Here is a 19,781-nt window from a genome sequence, read left to right on the forward strand (position 1 = left end):
TGCTGAATAAGGCGAAAAATGTTCTTATGTGTTGTAATATTTTTGTAACCCTTGTTTTTGCAGGCAATTGAAAACACCACCTCAGTGTCGGAACACAAGGTAATGTTCATGTACTATGAACTTTAAGTATTACAGATGTAAAATTAGTGATATTGGCTGGCTTTCCTTCCTGCTGTTTTCTCTGGCTCCTTCCAGTCATCCCTTCTGTGACTTTTGTAGCTGCTCTAATAAACATTAGCTGCCTGAGGAAGATGATCTGAAGGGGTGACTTGCCAGATGGTCTTTATTCTGGCAATAAAATGAAATAAAATATCCATAAGGGGAAATAGTAACATTCCAAGCAGGCATAATGAGTTGCAGTCAAAGAAGCTGAGTCCCCCTCCCATGAGGAGGTGAGGACTAGAGTCGCCTGGGTCATGAGTTAGGTATTCAGGCCCCTCTGTCTGTCTGATTGCCCTTCCTCCCACCACATGGAATTGTCAAGATAGTGGCATTTCATGTTTCACTTTCCTTTACCTGACAGAACTGAATCAAATATTCCATCTACTCTCAGGGCAGTGGTACTGAATCTGTCTTAAATCTGGAGATACTTTCTTCAGTCAAGAAGACAGATGATTGAATTTCTTGTGTACTGATTGGTTCCGTTTAAGGATTTTCTTTAGTTGGAATCTCTTGTTTTGTAGAGTTTTGTTAGTTGGATTATCCAGTTGTTGGATGACTACTTTAAAAGCTGCTGCGATACTGAATAAAACAATGAAAAACTCAATAATTTTTTGTGGTTGCCAGGTTAAGGGTGGGTAGGGAATCAGAATATCTAAGACAACGGTTTTATTATTGCATAACCCTTGACCTCCTGCATAGCTGTTTTTACAGCTTTCTGATCATTGTATAAATATAATTTTGTATTCTGATTTATTTTCTCTTCACATTGTGTCATAAACATTTTGGATGCTTCTGCATTATATTTATTGTCTTTTTTTTTTTTTTTCGGCCGCGCCATGCCACATGCAGGATCTTCCCCAACCGGGGATTGAACCCATGCCCCCGGATTGGGAGCATGGAGTCTTAACCACTGGACTGCCAGGGCAGTCCTTTTATTGTCATTTTTAATAACTGTATTGTGTTCTGCTATAATCTGTCAGAATTTTGGTGTCTGAGTTGGGCCTTCAGTGAAGGGATGTCTCAAGTAATTTATTGTTTTTGCTTTTATTAATTAGAACATCTAACATTTATTAAAATATCTTTTCTCATTAATTGAGATATAATTGACATTTTATATTAGTTTCAGGTGTACAATGTAATGATCTGTTACTTGTATGTATTGCAAATGATCACCACAATACGTTGTTAATGTCCATCACCATACATAGCTACCATTTTCTTTGTGATGAGAACTTTTAAGGTCTACTCGCTTAGTAACTTTCAAATGTGCAATACAGTATTATTAACTATATTCACCATGCTGTACATTACATCCCCATGACTTATTTATTTTATAACTGAAATTTGTACCTTTTGGCCCCCTTTACCAACTCCCTACCAACTCCCTACCCCTACCTCTGGCAACTACCAATCTGTTCTCTGTATTTGTGAGTTCATTTTTGTTTTATTTTTTAGATTCCACATATAATTGAAATCATACACTATTTGTCTTTCTCTGTCTGACTTATTTCGCTTAGCATAATGCCTTCAGTGTTCATACATGTTGTTGCCAATAGCAAGATTCGTTCTTTTTTATGGTTGAATAATATTCTAGAGAGAGTGTGTGTGTTTATATCACATTTTCTTTATCCATTCCATCAATGGACACTTGGGTTGTTTCCATGTCTTGGCTATTGTAAATAATGTTCTAATGAACATGGGGTGCAGATATCTTTGTGAATTAGTGTTTTTTGTTTTCTTCAGATACGTAGCCAGAAGTGGAATTGCTGGATCTATAGTAGTTCTATTTTTATTTTTTTGAGGAACCACCATACCGTTTTCCATAGTGGTTGCATCAATTTACATTTCCACCAACAGTGCACAAGGGTTCCCTCTTCTCTACATCCTTGCCAACATATGTTATTTTTTGTCCTTTTGATGATAGCCGTTCTAACAGGTGCGAAGTGATATCTCATTGTGGTTTTGATTTGCGTTTCCCTGATGATTAGTGATGTTGAGCATTACATGGAGGTTGGCTATCTGTATGTCTTCTTTGGAAAAATTTCTATTCAGATTCCCTGTCCATCTTTTAATTGGATTGTTTGGTTTTTTCCTTTTGAGTTGTGTGAGTTCCAAGTAATTTGTGTTTTTCTTTTTTGTCTTGCTTCACTTTTTAACTTCTCTGTCTCTCTGTCTCTCTCTCTGTCTCTCTCTCTTTTTTTTTTTTTTGCGGTACGCGGGCCTCTCACTGTTGTGGCCTCTCCTGTTGCGGAGCACAGGCTCCGGACGCGCAGGCTCAGTGGCCATGGCTCACGGGCATGTGGGATCTTCCCGGACCGGGGCACGGCAGGCGGACTCTCAACCACTGCGCCACCAGGGAAGCCCATCTCTCTTTTTTAAAAAATATTTTTCTGTTACTTGGCAGCTGTAACTCTTTATTTATTTATTTGGCTGTGTCAGGTCTTAGTTGCGGCATGCAGGATCTTTTGTTGCGTTGTGCGGTCTTCTCTCTAGTTTTAGCACACAGGCTCAGTAGTTGCAGCCCTTGGGCTCTCTAGTTGTGGTATGCAGGCTCAGTAGTTGTGGCGCATGGGCTCTAGAGCGCATTGGGCTCAGTACTTGGCAGCACGCGGGCTTAGTTGCCCTGTGGCATATGGGATCTTAGCTCCCCGACCACAGATCGAACCTGCATCCCCTGCGTTGGACGGCAGATTCTTAACCACTGGACAGCCAGGGAAGTCCCTCTTTTTTTTTTTTTTTAAACATAGGTAATACAAGCTAATTGGGGAGAAAAAAAACCCCACAAGTAATCTAAATATGTGTAAAATAAAGTTTACCTCCACTCTCTGTGCCACTCTTCATGGATAATCATTCTTCCAGATTTTTTCCTATTCATATACAAGTTGTATGTGTGTGCAAGTGCAGGCACACTCACTCTTATACATATTTGTACTTGTGTATTGTTTTTACAAAAATAGAATTACTATGATTATTGCAGGTTGCTTTCTTTTGCTTCACAATATGTCGTGAATGTCTGTCAAAAAATATATCCTATCTCATTTTTTAAAATATTTTTTTATTGTTTAATTAAAAAAAATATTTTTGGGGGGCACACCACACGGCATGTAAGATCTGTTTCCTTACCAGGGGTCAAACCCGCGCCCCCTGCATTGGAAGCATGGAGTCTTAACTGCTGGACCACCAGGGAAGTCTCTAGCCTATCTCTCTCTCTCTCTCTCTTTTTTTTAAATAAATAAATAGATAAATAAATAAATATATTTATTTATTTTTGCCTGCGATGGGTCTTTGTTGTGGTGCATGGGCTTCTCATCACGGTGGCTTCTCTTGTTGCGGAGCATAGGTTCTAGGCGTGAGGGCTTCAGTAGTTGTGGTGCACGGGCTTAGTTGCTCTGCAGCATGTGGGATCTTCCCAGACCAGGGCTCAAACCCGTGTCCCCTGCATTGGCAGGCTGATTCTTAACCACTGCGCCACCAGGGAAGTCCCCTATCTCATTTTTAATGGCCATATAATGTGCTGAAAATGACCATCATAATTTTTATAACCTTTTTCATATTGACAGACATTTACAGACTCTCCAACTTTTCACAAAGTAATTTTCCTAATAATAATGAAAATTTATAGTGAAGTTGGCAAGTGACTTAATCTTTTTTTCCATAATAAATGTGAAGCTGTTCAAAGTTATTTCTGTAATAATACTACTTTTGCTTGTATTCCAATATTTTTTTAAAAGGTACCAGTGGTTAATAGTTGTGGCACTTTATTGCTCTGAAAAATATTTCTGGGTTTTATGAAAACATAGGTACTCCCATGAGAGTATGTTGAGCAAATGAGTATTCTTTGTTTTAATGGGAAAAAGTTGAGAGCTGCTGTTTTGTTGTAGTAAATGTACTGATTTATTAAACTGTTTTCGTGTTGTTGCATATTTATTGACAACAGATTCTTGACCTGGCAATGCTTTTCATCATCTATAGCACCAACACTCAGACAAAGAAGTGCATTGAGAGGGTGCTAAGAAATAAGATTCGATCAGGCTGCTTTCAAGAACAGCTGCTACAGAGTACATTCTATATTCATTATTTGGTAAGTGTCAGAGACTCAGACAGCATCAGTCTTAAAATTTTAGAGAGGTCGTTTTAACCTTTCCTACCCAGTGTGGGAATGATGACACCACCAGCTTTGCTGGGTGTAGATGTTTGGCAGGGAGCTCAGTATATTTCAAAACATAGTAGGATTATTACTTACCTTGATTGAGACATTGTAATGTTAATCAAATCAAACTAAGATCGGTTTTCACCTTTTTAGCAAAAAAGTCACAAAATTGGTTTATGTTGAACTTACTAGACTCAAACCCCGAATTCTTTTTTTATAGGAAATATTGCAATTCAGGTCTTCTAATGACATATTTATATAACTTTATTTTTAACCTAGAATAGAAAACTTTACAGCTCCCTTATAAAACGTCATCTTAGTTTCAGCCCATTGTTCAAGCCCATTGAGACTTTTGAATCTTAATTTTATGTTAATCATTTTAATTGTCTAGCTGTCTATGATCTGCAACTTTGATAAACTTGCCTTCTGTATCCTTTTTTAAGTAGTTTCTAAAAACCCCTGAGTATAACAGGATCAGAGCAATGCTAATAGAGATGTAATTTTGTATCTATTGAACCATCTCTATTTAGCCATTCAACACTATGACCCTGAGATGATCATTCCTGTTGAAATATAAACCATTTGAATTGGAATTTTATAATCTAGGAATGGTGTTTTCCAGGTGAATATTCAGGATATTAACAGTGTATATAGCTTCTTAGAAAACTGGGTGAACCAGAGGTTTAGGACCTGACTTAGGAACTAATGAGAATATGTAGCTGCATCTTAAGACTTTATATTTATGGGCTTCCCTGGTGGCACAGTGGTTAAGGATCCACTTGCCAATGCAGGGGACACGGGTTCGAGCACTGGTCCAGGAAGATCCCACATGCCACAGAGCAACTAAGCCCGTGCGCCACAACTATGGAGCCTGTGCTCTAGAACCAGCAAGCCACAGCGCCTAAAGCCCGAGCTCCACAGCAAGAGAAGCCACCACAATGAGAAGCCTGCACACCACAGCAAAGAGTAGCCTCCGCTCGCTGCAACTAGAGAAAGCCTGTGCGCAGCAACAAAGACCCAATGCAGCCATAGATACATACATACATAAATAGACTTTATATTTAGGAATGGATTTAAAGTTTGTATTATTTTATCTTACAATTCTTTCTGTGCTTATTTCTGCTATGATACATGTTTTAGGCTATAATTTTGCATAGGGCAGAAACCATATATAATTTTTATTGCATTTTCCTCAGTAAAGCATTATACCCATTTCAGTGCTTAATTTAAGATTTTTTTTAATTGTGATGATATCAGTAAAGAAACTGGACTTTAACAACTCATTATTTATTCTGGTTCCATTAATGTCCACCTACTACCTTCTTGGTAGGACATGATCAGTTCTCCTCTTGATGTTCTTTAAAAGAAATCAGTTTAATTAGCATTGAACCTTATAGACTGATTTCAAATCATAACCAAGGCAGAGGAGACCTGCTATATCCCCAGGGAGTCAGTATGATTAAGTGAGGAAATTGGGATTTAGAAGATATGGATTCTAGTTCCAAACTGGGCAGATAGGAGCAGATTACCAGCTATTAGGCTTGTGGTTTAACTTCCTTGAGCTTACAGGTCAATTCTTACCCGTACGTTGAATCTCACTGATCCTGAGAGAAACTCAGAATGGTGAAGGATTATTCTGAGTAAAACAAAGATTAAAGTTCCTTAAGTTAAAATGAGAATTGGGGAGAACTCTGACATCTTAATAGGGTTAGCAATAGCAACTCTAGATGCTGTGATAACTAAGTTTCTCCCACAGCTTCATTTCTCTCTACTCTTCCCTCCTCAAGGTTCTTAAGGATATTTGTCCATCCATTTTGTCACTGGCGCAGAGTTTGTTGCACTCCCTAGACCAGAGCATAATTTTGTTTGGCAGTCTCCTATACAAATATGCATTTAACTTTTTTGACACTTACTGCCAGCAGGTATGTTGAAATGTTTATTTTGGGAAGGAGGGAACAGGGAAAAGGAAAGAAATGCAATTCCAGGTGACTTGCATGTGATCTGATGTTTTTATTTCTTCTTGTTTGGAAGACATTGAAGGAGAAAGAACTCTGAGCTGGGAGTTGGGAAAACTTAATTCTAGTCCTAGTCTCAAAATGAGATGGACTTGAGGACCTAACTCTGTGTTTTGAGCTTTAAAATTCTCTGAGTCTAAAATAAGGTCCAGCTCCAGTCAACTTCAAACAAACATTGGCTTAAAGGGCTGGGGTTATCGTGCAATTTTCAGAGTACAGTAATGGCAGTTTTAAACTTAGCTCTAAATAATCAACTGCCAATTGATCCTGGAGTTGTTCTCTAGAAAAAAGTTGTGGTGGAAAAGAAATGAAGGAGAAATGCCTGAGGGCCTAACCCTGTTCCCATGAACACGGGACACCAAATTTAGTAGCACATATCCAGACAGGGAGGGCTGTACTTATGGAAAGTGATTATGAAACCAAAGTGTCTTATTTTGTATTGTTTATGTATGCTATACCTTTATTAACAACATTAAAGCACATTTGAATGGAACTTTTAAAAATGAAGACAAAATTTTTAAAATTTAAAACAGAACTATAGACTCAGCTGGCATGAGATAGCTACTGCACTTGAGAAAACCATGTGACTCAGTGTGGAGCAGCAGTATAAAGGAAAGGGAGAATGACATCTAAAACTTTTGGGGGGAATCATCTTAATGTCATAGAGACAACATCATTACCCATGTTTGCTTGAAACATACAAGTCTAACTTGTAAAAACCTTTAGCTCCTTGAGTGCTACCTTTTCAGTAAATTTCAATAGATTAAGTACAACCACAACTTAATGGGTAATATTTAACCCATATGAGAAAAAGAAAAAGACTACGCCAGGGAGCAAGATCAGGAGGGTTTAGACAGTGCTCACTGGTAAATTATGGGAAATAAGTGAAGACTGGTTGGTAGTGTTGTTAGAGTGACATAATCCTAAACCTCCTGAATCTAACATTAATGAAAACTAGTTAATAGAATTAGATGATGGGATTGGGTGGGTTGGGATTTTAACCAAGTTGAGATTGGAATGGCCTCTGGCATGTACCTCTTTAGATGACCATACCATATTTTAGCTTCACACTGTCCTGTTGACTCTTCTCTGTATAGGAAGTGATTGGTGCCCTGGTGACCCATATCTGCAGTGGGAACGAAGCTGAAGTTGATACTGCATTGGACGTCCTCCTAGATTTGGTTGTTCTAAACCCATCTGCTATGAGGCTGAATGCTGTCTTTGTGAAGGTATCTAGTCCTACCATTGACATACTGAATCATTTTTTTTTCTTGCATATATTTGAGAGGTACCTGATATCTATGTTAGTTAACAGCAATTTATTTTGTACTCTAGATATTGAGCACTGTAATTGGTAGAAGCAGGTGATAATGGAGGTGAGGGTGATGGGGCAAATAATAGAAAAAATAACTCATCTATCTTTGTATTAATTCATTCAGTGAATACTTGTTTTTACCTAACCATGTGCCAGGCTCTATTCTGGGTGCTGTGGATATAAAACTTAGTCTTTGCCTTTGATGATAGAAAGTAAGACACATAAGTAAGTCACTATAAATACATGATGAATTCTCTAATAACGTGCTGTAGATATACCAGAGCAGGAATAATTAACTGGAGAAGTCTTTAAAGAAGAAATAACATTGGAGTGATTCTTGAAGGATAGAGATTTGACAAGAAAAAGTAAGGGAAGTACATCTAGGCAGAGAACAGTTTGAACAGAAGCATATTGGCACCACCCACGTCCATGGTGTGCCTGAGGGATGACAGGTAGATTAGCATGCTTGGCGGATAGGATAAGGTGAGCGCTGGTGGGAGATGAAGAATAGGACAGGGCCAGATTATGAAGGATCTTAAATACTATGCTAAAGAGTTGCAACTGTATTTTATGGACAAGAGGGAGCTTGTTACAAGTTTTTTGTTTTTTTAATTCGTTTATTTATTTTTAGTGTGTTGGGTCTTCGTTGCTGCACGTGGGCTTTCTCTACTCTTCATTGCTGTGTGGGGGCTTCTCATTGTGGTGGCTTCTCTTGTTGTGGAGCACGGGCTCTAGGCGTGCGGGCTTCAGTAGTTGTGGCTCGTGGGCTCTAGAGCGCAGGCTCAGTAGCTGTGGCGCACAGGCTTAGTTGCTCTGTGGCATGTGGGATCTTCCCGGACCAGGGATCGAACCCGTGTCCCCTGCATTGGCAGGCGAATTCTTAACCACTGCCCCACCAGGGAAGTCCCTTGTTACAGGTTTATAATGAGGGTTTGACATAATCAAGTCTGGGCTTTGAAAGATAACTATGTAGGCCCTGTTATCCCCATTTTACAGATGAGAAAACTGAGGCTTTGCCCAAGGTCAAAAAGTAAGTAGTTCCCCTGTGACTCTTTCCGTATCTGTAGAGGATGAATAAGTAATTCATGGAGTAGAAGCTGAGAAATAAGGTCAGAGACATAACTTTTGGCAGAATATTGTTTTCACTAAGAAAAAGGGAAGTGTGGAGAAAAAGAATAGGGGGAGGGGCTTCCCTGGTGGTGCAGTGGTTGAGAGTCCACCTGCCGATGCAGGGGACACGGGTTCGTGCCCCGGTCCGGGAAGATCCCACATGCCGCTGAGCGGCTGGGTCCGTGAGCCATGGCCACTGAGCCTGCACGTCCGGAGCCTGTGCTCCACAACGGGAGAGGCCACAACAGTGAGAGGCCTGCGTACTGCAAAAAAAAAAAAAAGAAAAGGAGAACTAGGAGGAGGTATGTTAGCCTGACTAAGCAGAACATCAACCCTTTGGGCTCTGAGCATAGTTTTAGAGAACTGGAGCTTTTGTGGAACAGATGCTTGGCTATCTGTGTGTGCCTCTTATGAGGATTTTAATTTTTTTATTTAAAAGAAAAAAATGTTACTTGCTAATCTCATCATTGGCATTTTTTTGTCCCAGGGCATACTAGACTATCTGGATAATATGTCACCCCAGCAAATACGAAAACTGTTCTATATTCTCAGCACACTGGCATTTAGCAAACAGCATGAAGCCAGCAGTCACATCCAGGTAAGAGGCAGTGTGTTGAGAAAGAATCTTTTAAACCTCTTCAATTGAAATTTGCTGAACAAAATTACTGCAGCCTGTGTAGTGGTAGAAATAGAGTACATAGTTGTAGTCCTAGCATTTGTTTATTCTTTTCTTACTACAAACATTAGGTGTCTACTGTGTGCCAAGCACTGAGATGATAGGTATATATTAGACCTCCTGCCCTCAAGGAGCTTAGTCTGTTAGGGTGAAAATGAGTCTGTAATCAGCTAATTATGAAACTGAGTAAGAAAAGCCACTCAGGTACTGTACTGAGTGCCACGGGGACACAGGGAATTCCCTTGTTCCCTAAGGAACATCTCCATCTAATGTGAACTCCATCTGGGCCTGCTCTCATTTGTGGGCATCATTCACTGAAAAAGCCAGGCAAAAGAACCAAAGATTAGGTTGGAATCATAACTCATAGCTCTTTTATATCTTTAGTGCCACCTTGTGGCAGTAATCCATACTGGCCTGTGACTTTGAACAACCAACACTTTTTTTTTTAACTAAAATTAATTGGCTGGGTAATTTACACGCATGGTACAGAATTCAGAAGGTATAGGAAGGTAGTGAAAGATGTCTCCTCGCTCTCAGTCCTCTAGGCATCTGGTTCTCTAAAGGCAATCGCTGTTATTAGCTTATGGTTTTCTGAGATGTCCTGAGAATTAACAAATTTGTATTTACTTGTATACCTATATTCCACACCTTACCCTCTTGTTCTGTGTCTTGCTTGTTTCATTTAGCAGTACAGTTTGACGATTTCTTCATGTCAGTAATAATAGAACTACATCATTATTTTATTTTATTTTAATTAATTTATTTATTTATGGCTGCGTTGGGTCTTCGTTGCTACGTGCAGGCTTCCTCTAGTTGTGGCAAGCGGGGGCTACTCTTCGTTGCAGTGCACGGGCTTCTCAGGGCAGTGGCTTCTCTTGTTGTGGAGCACGGGTTCTAGGCGCACGGGCTTCAGTAGTTGTGGCACATGGGCTTAGTAGTTGTGGTGCACGGGCTTAGTTGCTCTACGGCATGTGGGATCTTCCTGGACCAGAGATCAAACCCATGTCCCCTGCACTGGCAGGTGGATTCTTAACCACTGCACCACCAGGGAAGTCCCTCGAGATAGTTTTGGCTATTTGGGGTCTCTTGAAATTCCATATGAATTTTAGTATGGGTTTTTCTATTTCTGTAAAAAATGCCGTTGGTATTTTAATAAGGATTACATTGAATGAGCATATTATCATCTTAACAATGTTCAGTCTTCCATTCCATGAACATGGGATATCTTTCCATTTATTTAGGTCTTCTTTAATTTCTTTCAGCAATGTTATGCAGTTGTTTTTTTTTTGGCGGTATGCGGGCCTCTCACTGTTGTGGCCTCTCTCGTTGCGGAGCACAGGCCCCGGACGCGCAGGCTCAGCGGCCACGGCTCACGGGCCCAGCCGCTCCGCGGCATGTGGGATCTTCCCGGACCGGGGTACGAACTTGTGTCCCCTGCATCGGCAGGCGGACTCTCAACCACTGCGCCACCAGGGAAGCCCTGTTAAGCAGTTTTTAATGTATAAGTCTTTTGCCTCCTTGGTTAAATTTATTCCTAAGTACTTTTTTCTGTTTGATTACTTCTGCCTGATCAGCCAACAACATTATGATAATTTACATTATCTATATCAAGCAACTATCACAACGGTAACAATAATAGCTGTTATTATTGAATGTCTACCATATGTTGGGCCCTGTTCTTGGAATTTTTCGTAATTTGTCTCTGATCCTTGAAAAACCTTTCCCATTTTATAGATGAAAAAAATTGAGACTCAGAAAGATGAAATGACTCACCAAAGACCACACAGTTAGTAAATGATAGAACCCTTGCTATTCTAGGGTTTTTGGCTCTAATATTCGTAGGCTCTTTTGCTGTACCATTCCAACATCTTCATCTTTATCATTGTTTCCTTGTAGGATGACATGCACCTGGTGATACGAAAACAGCTCTCTAGCACCATGTTCAAGTACAAGCTCACTGGTATTATTGGTGCTGTCACTATGGCTGGCATCATAGCGGCAGACAGGTATGCATGGAAATTCTGATTTCTGTGGCTCATGGTCAATTAATCAAGTTGCTGTCTTACAAAATAAATTGTTACATTGTGTAGACATCATTGTAACAGAAGACATTAAAACCATAATAAGAGAAGTGAGCAAACGTTTGTTGCCACTTTTCCATGTTGCAGCATGTGGGATCTTTCGTTGCAGCGCGTGGGATCTTTCATTGTGGTGTGTGAACTCTTTGTTGTGGCGCGTGGGCCTCTCTCTAGTTGTGGTGCACAGGCTCCAGAGTGTGCGTGCTCAGTAGTTGCAGCATGTGGGCTTTCTGGTTGTGGCGCATGGGCTCTAGAGCGCACGGGCTTAGTTGCCCTGTGGCATTTGGGATCCTAGTTCCCCAACCAGGAATCGAACCCCGTCCCCTGCATTGGAAGGCAGATTCTTAATCACTGGACCACCAGGGAAGTCCCCTATGTTCCTTCTAATCTTGACTGTATATATTACATATAATTTTTACAGAATTGCGATAACAGTCATTACATTCTGATGGTTTAAAACTAGGGATTGCTAAGAAACTAAGTTCTAGAAGTGTTTCTAAAAAAGGGAAACCCTGATCTCCCTGGGATGCATTCTTCTGCATCTGCTCCAGTCCTGGGCACTAGACAATACAGGTTTCTCCACTGCTGTGTTATTCCTGTCTGGAACACCATGTTTGATATAAATAAAGTCTTCCTGTGGCTTTTTCCCCCTTTGCACTTTGATGCCACAATTGTAACACCTAAAAGAAGCTTGGGGCTTGATAAGTTGTTACCATTGCAAAATGAGATTGGAATTTAGTTCATGCTTCTTGGAAATGATTTGTCATGAATTTCTGGCACCTCAGGAAACATCCTTAGAGTCATCATTAGTAATCCGTAGAGGCTGCATAGTATACTGGTTAAAAGTTCATTCTCTGGAGCCATACTGCTTGCCTGGGCTGAAATACTGGTTCCGTTATTTATTAGTTGAATGATCTTGGGTAAGTTACTTTACCTCTCTGTACCTTTGCATTCTCACATCTGTGAAATAAAGATATTAATAGTATTTACTTCATAGAGTTGTTGAGAGCATTAAATAGAACAATGCTGAGTGCTTGCCCCTATGATTTTTACTAATTTAATGTATCCTTAAAAAAATCTAAGATAACCATTGTTTGCTCTAATCCACATTTTGTATGGTCTAAATAAATACTTGGGGACTTGCTTGATGGTCCAGTGGTTAAGACTCCATGCTCCCAATGTAGGGGGCCTGGGTTCCATCCCTGGTCAGGGAACCAGATCCCGCATGCTGCATCAAAGACCCAGTGCAGCTAAATAAATAAATATTTTAAAAACAAACAAACTTGTCTGTGCTTTCGTGCACTTTTATCTCCACCCCAATCCCAAGGAAGGCACATTTCTTAAATTTATTGCCAGTTGTTACAAAATATTACAAAAATGGGTCTAAAATAATGTTTTTAGAAGTAGATCTTCCAGTTTGACCCCAGGGAGAGGAGACCTCAGCAGTGAACAGTGTACACAGGTAAGTTCTTGTCGTGTAGTTGGATATGTTTATGAGTAACTGAGGAATTGCTTCTGGTCACTGTCATCTTGCCAGAAAGAAGCCTTTTTTTTTCAAAATATGTTTTCCTGAACTCATAGCTTTTGTAATTTGTACCACTCTTTTGTCCTTTAGAATCCACTGGCTTGGGTTGTATTTTAGTTCTGTATCTGTCTAATCTTCCTAATTAAATTGTAAATTCCTAGAGATCAAAAAAGGTGGGTCATGTTTGAGAGTAGGAGATTGACTGGAGCATAGGGACAAGTAAGTGTGTAATTGGAGAGTTGGAGATAAAGCTAGTTTGGAGATAGAAAACAGAGAGCTCTGAATGTGAATCAAGACATTTTGATTTAATTTTTACACAGAGGTAGTCCGTAAGGGTTTCTTAGCATAGAAATGGCATAATCCAAGCTTCGCTTTAGAGAAATTAATCAGTTTCATGTGTATGATGGATTGGAAAAGAGATGAGATTCAAAAGAGATGGATTGGTCAGGAGGCTTAGGAAAAACCTCAGGTGAGAGGTGGTGATAAGAGCTTTGCCAGTGAAATCGGAAAGGGAAAAACTTACTACTGAATGGGGTGAATGGTGTTTAATTAGGAAGCACTGGCATCCCAAGGGCTGGACCGTTCTTTCTCTTCGACTGCTCCAGGTAACCTCCTTGCTACAGTTGGTTCATTCCTGCAGTGAGCAGTCTCCTCAGGCCTCTGCACTTTATTATGATGAATTTGCCAACCTGATCCAAGGCAGAAAGCTGGCTCCACAAGTGCTGGTATGTCCAAGTATCTTTTCTTAAAGCAATGAAGCATGAGGGCTGCTTTACTATACATTCTTCAAACCCTTCTCTCTGTTGTGCTGCAAAAATAAAAAGATCTTCCTGTGAGCTCTCCCATATTCTAATTGGGAAGGCTGTTCTGACTCACTCGGCCCCAGGCCTCTCCTCTGAGGCCTCCTTCACATAATAAAAATAAGGGATGAGGATGATGAACATGTGGTTAATGATGTTGTTGAAAGCCACCATCTGTTCTGTGCCAAGCACTGTGTTAAGCATTTTTCATGTATTATGTCTATTCCACATCAGGATGATGAGGTATGTATTCTTGTTATTTTCTTTTCAGAAATGAGGAAACTGAAGCTTTAGAAAGGTTAATAGTTTATTTAGGGCTTTATAGCACATATACCCTGGTCTACCCAGCCTTTTTTGTTTGTTTGTTTCCTAAAGGAATGGGCTGGGCAGACCATCTTTAATGATTTCCAGGATGCCTTTGTGGTGGACATCTGTGTTGTTCCAGAAGGGTAAGTACCGTTTACCCACTGACATGGTTGTACTGGTCAAGAAATTATGTCAGTTATGTCAATTGCTGGTGCAAACCTCAGAATGTCTTGACCTCAGCCAAGTCTAGCCCACTCCCACAACTTCCCTCCTCCCAGCCCCAGTACCCCAGCACCCCCAGCTCCAGGATTGCTAAAAGATTCCCCACTTGTTCTTTCTGCTCTTTCTCACTTCTCCTCATAACAGAGGAGATTAGTTTGTTCTAGTGGTTTCTCCCATAGACTTGCCATACCCTTGAATTGCGGTATCAGATTCTGGGTTCTCTCCACAGTGACTATCCATTTCCTGTGAAAGCTCTCTACGGACTAGAAGACTATGATAGTTGTGATGGGATTGCCATCAACCTCCTGCCACTGTTGTTCTCTCGGGACTTTGTGAAAGATGGGGGTAGACTGACTTCGCAGGAATCAGACCAAAAGTCAGTACACTTTTTCTTCTCTAAAACCTCTGTTGGTATTTTGAATGTTCATGGGGAATGCCGCAGTTCATGCAGTCTCTTGAGAACTTGATTGAAAAGGATTTCTTCCAAGACAGGTGGTATATGGATGGGCTCCTAAGAATGGGGCAGACTCCTTGTTTTCTCCTAGACCCTGGGTTTGGGATTTGCATTGAGTCATGACAGCCAACAGATATTCTGTGAGGCTGCTTTTGTTTCTGTTCCTTTTTCCCACCCATGAACGTGTTTGTCTATCTCTGCCACTCTTAACACCCTCCTTCCGTCTTATCTCCGCTTCCTCCTAACACATGGACATTCAGTCTACTTACCTCTGTCTTCCTCCAATTCAGTTCATTATTTATTTGGTGAGCATCCATTACATTCCTTGTTATATGTTCTTAAAAGTAGACATTTATTTTGGGCAAACCTCCTTAATTATAAGGTTGGGCTCCCTATAAACATGGACTAATGTGTCTATAAACCGTGGTCTAAAAATGGATTTTTCCTTCCCAGATTGGTTTCTCCATTGTGCCTGGCTCCCTACTTCCGGTTACTGAGACTTTGTGTGGACAGACAACATAATGGAAACTTGGAGGAGATTGATGGTTTATTAGGTATAGGATGAAGTTATCAGATCCTTTCTTCTTTGTAACCTTTCTTTGGTAAACTTAGGGAAGGGGCAGACTGGTACATGTGTGTGGGGGAAGGAATTTTTTAACTTCACAGAGACTTTTAGATTATATTTATTGACTGCTGCATGATATGGAAGTATTTTTGAGACTAATCAAAGCTTGACCTTCAAATACTAGTTAAAGGGGAAAGTAAGTAGAAGGAGAGCTAGCTCTAGGGGCAGCATCCATGTTCTGTTGACTTGAACTAAAGGGGATTAGAAATGTTTGTCCTTCTCTTTCAGACTGTCCTATATTCCTCACTGACCTGGAGCCTGGAGAGAGACTGGAGTCCATGTCTGTTAAAGAGCGTTCATTCATATGTTCACTTACATTTCTTACTCTCAACTGGTTCCGAGAGGTGAGCAGAGTTACTAGGACAATTCACTTACTGTCTGTAGTTTCTCTTAAAAGGAAACAGTTTCCTTGGTTCCACGAGGCTCCTTAAAAATTCTTCACCAACCACTAACCCCTGTGTGTTTCTGCAGAGGTTGTATCCTACCCTTCCCTAATCATATGCGCCTCCTGATGCAGCGAAATCAAAATACTTAGAATTCACTTACTGTTGCCCATGCTTTACTACCTCCAAGCCTTTTCATGGTAATCTACTTCTGCCTGGAATAACTTCACCTTCACCACTGTGAAAATACTGTTCCTCCTTACATCACTATGCACTTAATGTTTCGATTTAGTGAGATCAAGTGAATGATAGTTTTCACTTTCCTTTACAGTATGTTTGTGCTTAATGAAATGCACAATCGTAATGAAATATAATGAAAATGAAATGCAGAAAATGATGGTAACATCTTACATCTATATCACACTTCCTTTCTCATGCATATTATTTCTGAGAATGTTTATTCACTTGAAATATCTCTTCTTATCCTGACAACTATATTATGATGTAGGCGGGATGGATATTATTATCCTCGTTTTACACATATGGAATTGCAGGTACAGAGAGTTCAAAGTCGTTAAAATTTATCAAACACATGTGCCAAATGCTGGGCTAGTTTCTTTATTCACATTTAATCCATACGACTGCATTCCAGTTTTATAGCTGAAGAAATAAAAGCTCAGAAAGGTTAAAGACTTGGCCAAGGTCACACAACTAGTAAGTAGCAGACTAGGATCTGTTTCACCGAAGTGTATACTTTCTAGCTATTGTGTTGTTCCACCTTATTACTTAACTAGAAATAAGTAGAACCAGGATTAGAAGTTAGATCTCCTCTATTGACCCAGAGCTTTTTCTTTACAGCGCCTTGCTGAGAACACTTTGACATTTCTCACTAGACTCACAGATGCTGTCACCAAACAACTCTTTTAGCTCTCGCTGCATAATGCAAACAAGGTTAAAATCTGAACAGTTCACAGTGTGAGAATATAATTTTTACTTCCACAGGTTGTAAATGCCTTCTGTCGGCAAACATTACCCGAGATGAAAGTGAAGGTGCTCACCCGGTTAAAGCACATTGTAGAGCTGCAGCAACTCCTGGAAAAGCACTTGGCAGGTGAGGGAAGGGTCCTGTATTGTAGCCCTGCTGGGCAGTGGTGAGGAGATAGCAGAGTTAGCTTTTAAGCCAGACTCAACGATAGCTGCCCCCGACTCGTGGGACAAGAAAATGGTTGCTCAACAAAAATTTTTAAAAATGAGTACATCAGACTTCCCTGGTGGTGCAGTGGTTAAGAATCCGCCTGCCAACGCAGGGGACACGGGTTCGAGCCCTGGTCCAGGAAGATCCCACATGCCGCAGAACAGCTAAGCCCGTGTGCCCCAACTACTGAGCCTGTGCTCTAGAGCCCGCGAGCCACAACTGCTGAGCCTGCATGCCACACCTACTGAAGCCCACGCCTAGAGCCCATGCTCTGCAACAAGAGAAGCCACCACAATGAGAAGCCCGTGCACCGCAACGAAAAGTAGCCCCCGCTCACTGCAACTAGAGAAAGCCTGCGTGCAGCAACAAAGACCCGGCACAGCCAACAATAAATAAAGAAAGAAAGAAAATTAAAAAAAAAAAAAGAATACATCCATTTTCCTCCCATTGTTATCTCCAGGAAACCTTGGTGTTTAATACAAGATATAAAACATTGGTTGGGCTTTTTGTAAATTACATTGCTGCTTTGGATGTCAAACTTCCAGTGCCCTTTGCCTTCTTGAACATCATTATGAACCAGGAATACAGCTGAGAGGCCTCTTAATACCTTCTGGCCATTAAGAAAACTTGTCATTTTAAGAGTGCTAGCTTTGGGACTTCCCTGGTGGTCCAGTGGGTAAGACTCCCTGCTCCCAATGCAGGGGGCCCAGATTTGACCCCTGGTCAGGGAACTAGATCCCACATGCATACTGCAACTAAGAAGCCCACATGACACAACTAGGAGGTCCGCTTGCTGCAGCAAAGATCCAGTGTGCTGCAACTAAGACTCGGCGCAGCCAAAAATAATTAATAAATAAATAAAAATAAAGTGCTCGCTTGATTCTCTGGGGAAAACATGGAGCCTCCCTCAGGCTCTCATCTAAATAATTGTGTGTAAAACAAACTGCTATGTGACCAAATATTGCTAATATCTTTAGATTTTAAATGTAAGTTAATTTATTTTTGGTTCTTAAATGCTTGGATGTTTTATATTGGTATAATGGTTTTATGTTGATTGATCATAATCAATTAATATGATATTCCTGTAAGTTATCTTTGGCTGTTTTACTATGCCAAAATGATTAACGTCAGATGACCTGAATGCATCTTACAGGCAGTCAGCCATGCTTGGCAGTTCTGGAAACTAGTTTTTAGCTAATCGGGTGATTAGCATTCAAGTCTAATAGTGGTATATGGTTGGTATACATTGAGCTTCCTGCTGTTTGTTTCAGTCACTCCGGACTATGTTCCTCCCCTTGCAAACTTTGACTTGGAAACTTCAGAAGTAACACCTCATACCTGTACTGCTGTTTCAGCAAAAATCAGAATACAAGGAAATTTAGGTGAGTATGCTCTTTTCTTCTTATTCTGTGTCTCCCTGTGTGCCATGTTGAATGCACTTAGAGGTTATGCACATCAAGGCATCAGTAATTGGAGAGATTATATAATTGAACCCTTTCTTTGGCATGGTTATCAATGAACTATAATTTAGGGTTATAAAATTACCTCCTGTCTCTAGGTAGTCTTCAGCAGGTTGTTTCTTGAAGGCAGTGATATTTAGTAAGCATGATTATTGATTATTTGAGTCACTTTTCTCTTCTTGAAATATAAGGAGGAAGGAAACGAAAAGCAGATGGCAACAAAACATCCTCCCCTGACCCACTTTCAAAGGAGGATAATTCAGAATGCGACCCTGCACCATCTGATAGGAGCCAGCTGGAAAAGGTATTGGAATGACTGGTATCTATGAAGGTGTGTGACAGCCCGGTGAGATTAACAAAGGGCCAGCATTATGCTATGCATTTTACAGAGAGAGGGATTAGGGAAAAGAGAGGCGAACAAACTCTCCTAGGCCTCGGAGTGACCCTCTCAGTAGCAGAGTTTGGGTTAGACTCCAAACATGTATCACTACCACACACTGTTTTTCTAATTATTTTCTTGATTGTATTACTCCCTTTTTTGCACCCCAGGAGTACTTTGAATTCTCTCTTGTAGCAATTAGCAAATTCTGTCTTTGTATGTAGTTCAAGATATACTTCTTTTAGCCTCTTTCCTCTTCGGATCCCAGATTATCTCTTTCTCAATGAATTTAGATAACATGAAATGCTTAGTACAGTTTCTTTTTTTTTTTTTTGCGGTACGCGGGCCTCTCACTGCTGTGGCCTCTCCCGTTGCGGAGCACAGGCTCCGGACGCGCAGGCTCAGCGGCCATGGCTCACGGGCCCAGCCGCTCCGCGGCATGTGGGATCTTCCCGGACCGGGGCACGAACCCGTGTCCCCTGCATCGGCAGGCAGACTCTCAACCACTGCGCCACCAGGGAAGCCCATTAGTACAGTTTCTTAATACAGATACTTAATAAACAGTAGGTCCTTTTCCTGTAATTGTACCACCCACAGGGTAGGTTTGTGAAATTGCCTAGACCACATGGATCCCAATTATTTCTGGTTTTTAGGTACTGTTTATTGAGAATTTATGTGTAACTCCTCTAATCTTCCTAAAAACTCAAGCTTAGTATTGATATTTACATTTAATAGATGAGGAAACTAAGATCCAGAGAGGATAGGTGACTTGTGTAAAGTTACACAGTTAATAAGTGCTTGAGCAAGGATTTGAAGCCAAATCTTTCTGGCCCCTAAGCTCATAGTTTTCTGTACCACACCATAGTGCCTTGCTTTGTCTATATTCATCCCTAAGTGGAAACCAACTGAGTATCGATGTGTGACCT

The 19,781-nt window shown here is 40.6% G+C and overlaps 1 protein-coding gene across 1 annotated transcript in view; it reads left to right on the plus strand.

Annotated features, from left to right (window-relative positions):
- Positions 1 to 19,781, plus strand: part of FANCD2 (FA complementation group D2) — a 54,590-nt gene that overhangs the window by 15,684 nt on the left and 19,125 nt on the right. The window contains exons 14-28 of the mRNA XM_029244487.1: positions 64 to 99; positions 4,100 to 4,243; positions 6,100 to 6,234; positions 7,425 to 7,556; positions 9,240 to 9,350; positions 11,325 to 11,434; positions 12,908 to 12,968; positions 13,637 to 13,756; positions 14,207 to 14,280; positions 14,589 to 14,735; positions 15,267 to 15,367; positions 15,667 to 15,782; positions 16,824 to 16,932; positions 18,288 to 18,398; positions 18,668 to 18,780. Coding sequence (XP_029100320.1) covers positions 64 to 99; positions 4,100 to 4,243; positions 6,100 to 6,234; positions 7,425 to 7,556; positions 9,240 to 9,350; positions 11,325 to 11,434; positions 12,908 to 12,968; positions 13,637 to 13,756; positions 14,207 to 14,280; positions 14,589 to 14,735; positions 15,267 to 15,367; positions 15,667 to 15,782; positions 16,824 to 16,932; positions 18,288 to 18,398; positions 18,668 to 18,780 — 1,620 coding nt within the window. The remainder of the gene's footprint in view (positions 1 to 63; positions 100 to 4,099; positions 4,244 to 6,099; positions 6,235 to 7,424; positions 7,557 to 9,239; positions 9,351 to 11,324; positions 11,435 to 12,907; positions 12,969 to 13,636; positions 13,757 to 14,206; positions 14,281 to 14,588; positions 14,736 to 15,266; positions 15,368 to 15,666; positions 15,783 to 16,823; positions 16,933 to 18,287; positions 18,399 to 18,667; positions 18,781 to 19,781) is intronic.

Source organism: Monodon monoceros, unplaced genomic scaffold (genome assembly GCF_005190385.1).
Source record: "Monodon monoceros isolate NGI ecotype Baffin Bay Population unplaced genomic scaffold, NGI_Narwhal_1 Super_Scaffold_3, whole genome shotgun sequence".
In the NCBI taxonomy this organism is placed as follows: domain Eukaryota; kingdom Metazoa; phylum Chordata; class Mammalia; order Artiodactyla; family Monodontidae; genus Monodon; species Monodon monoceros.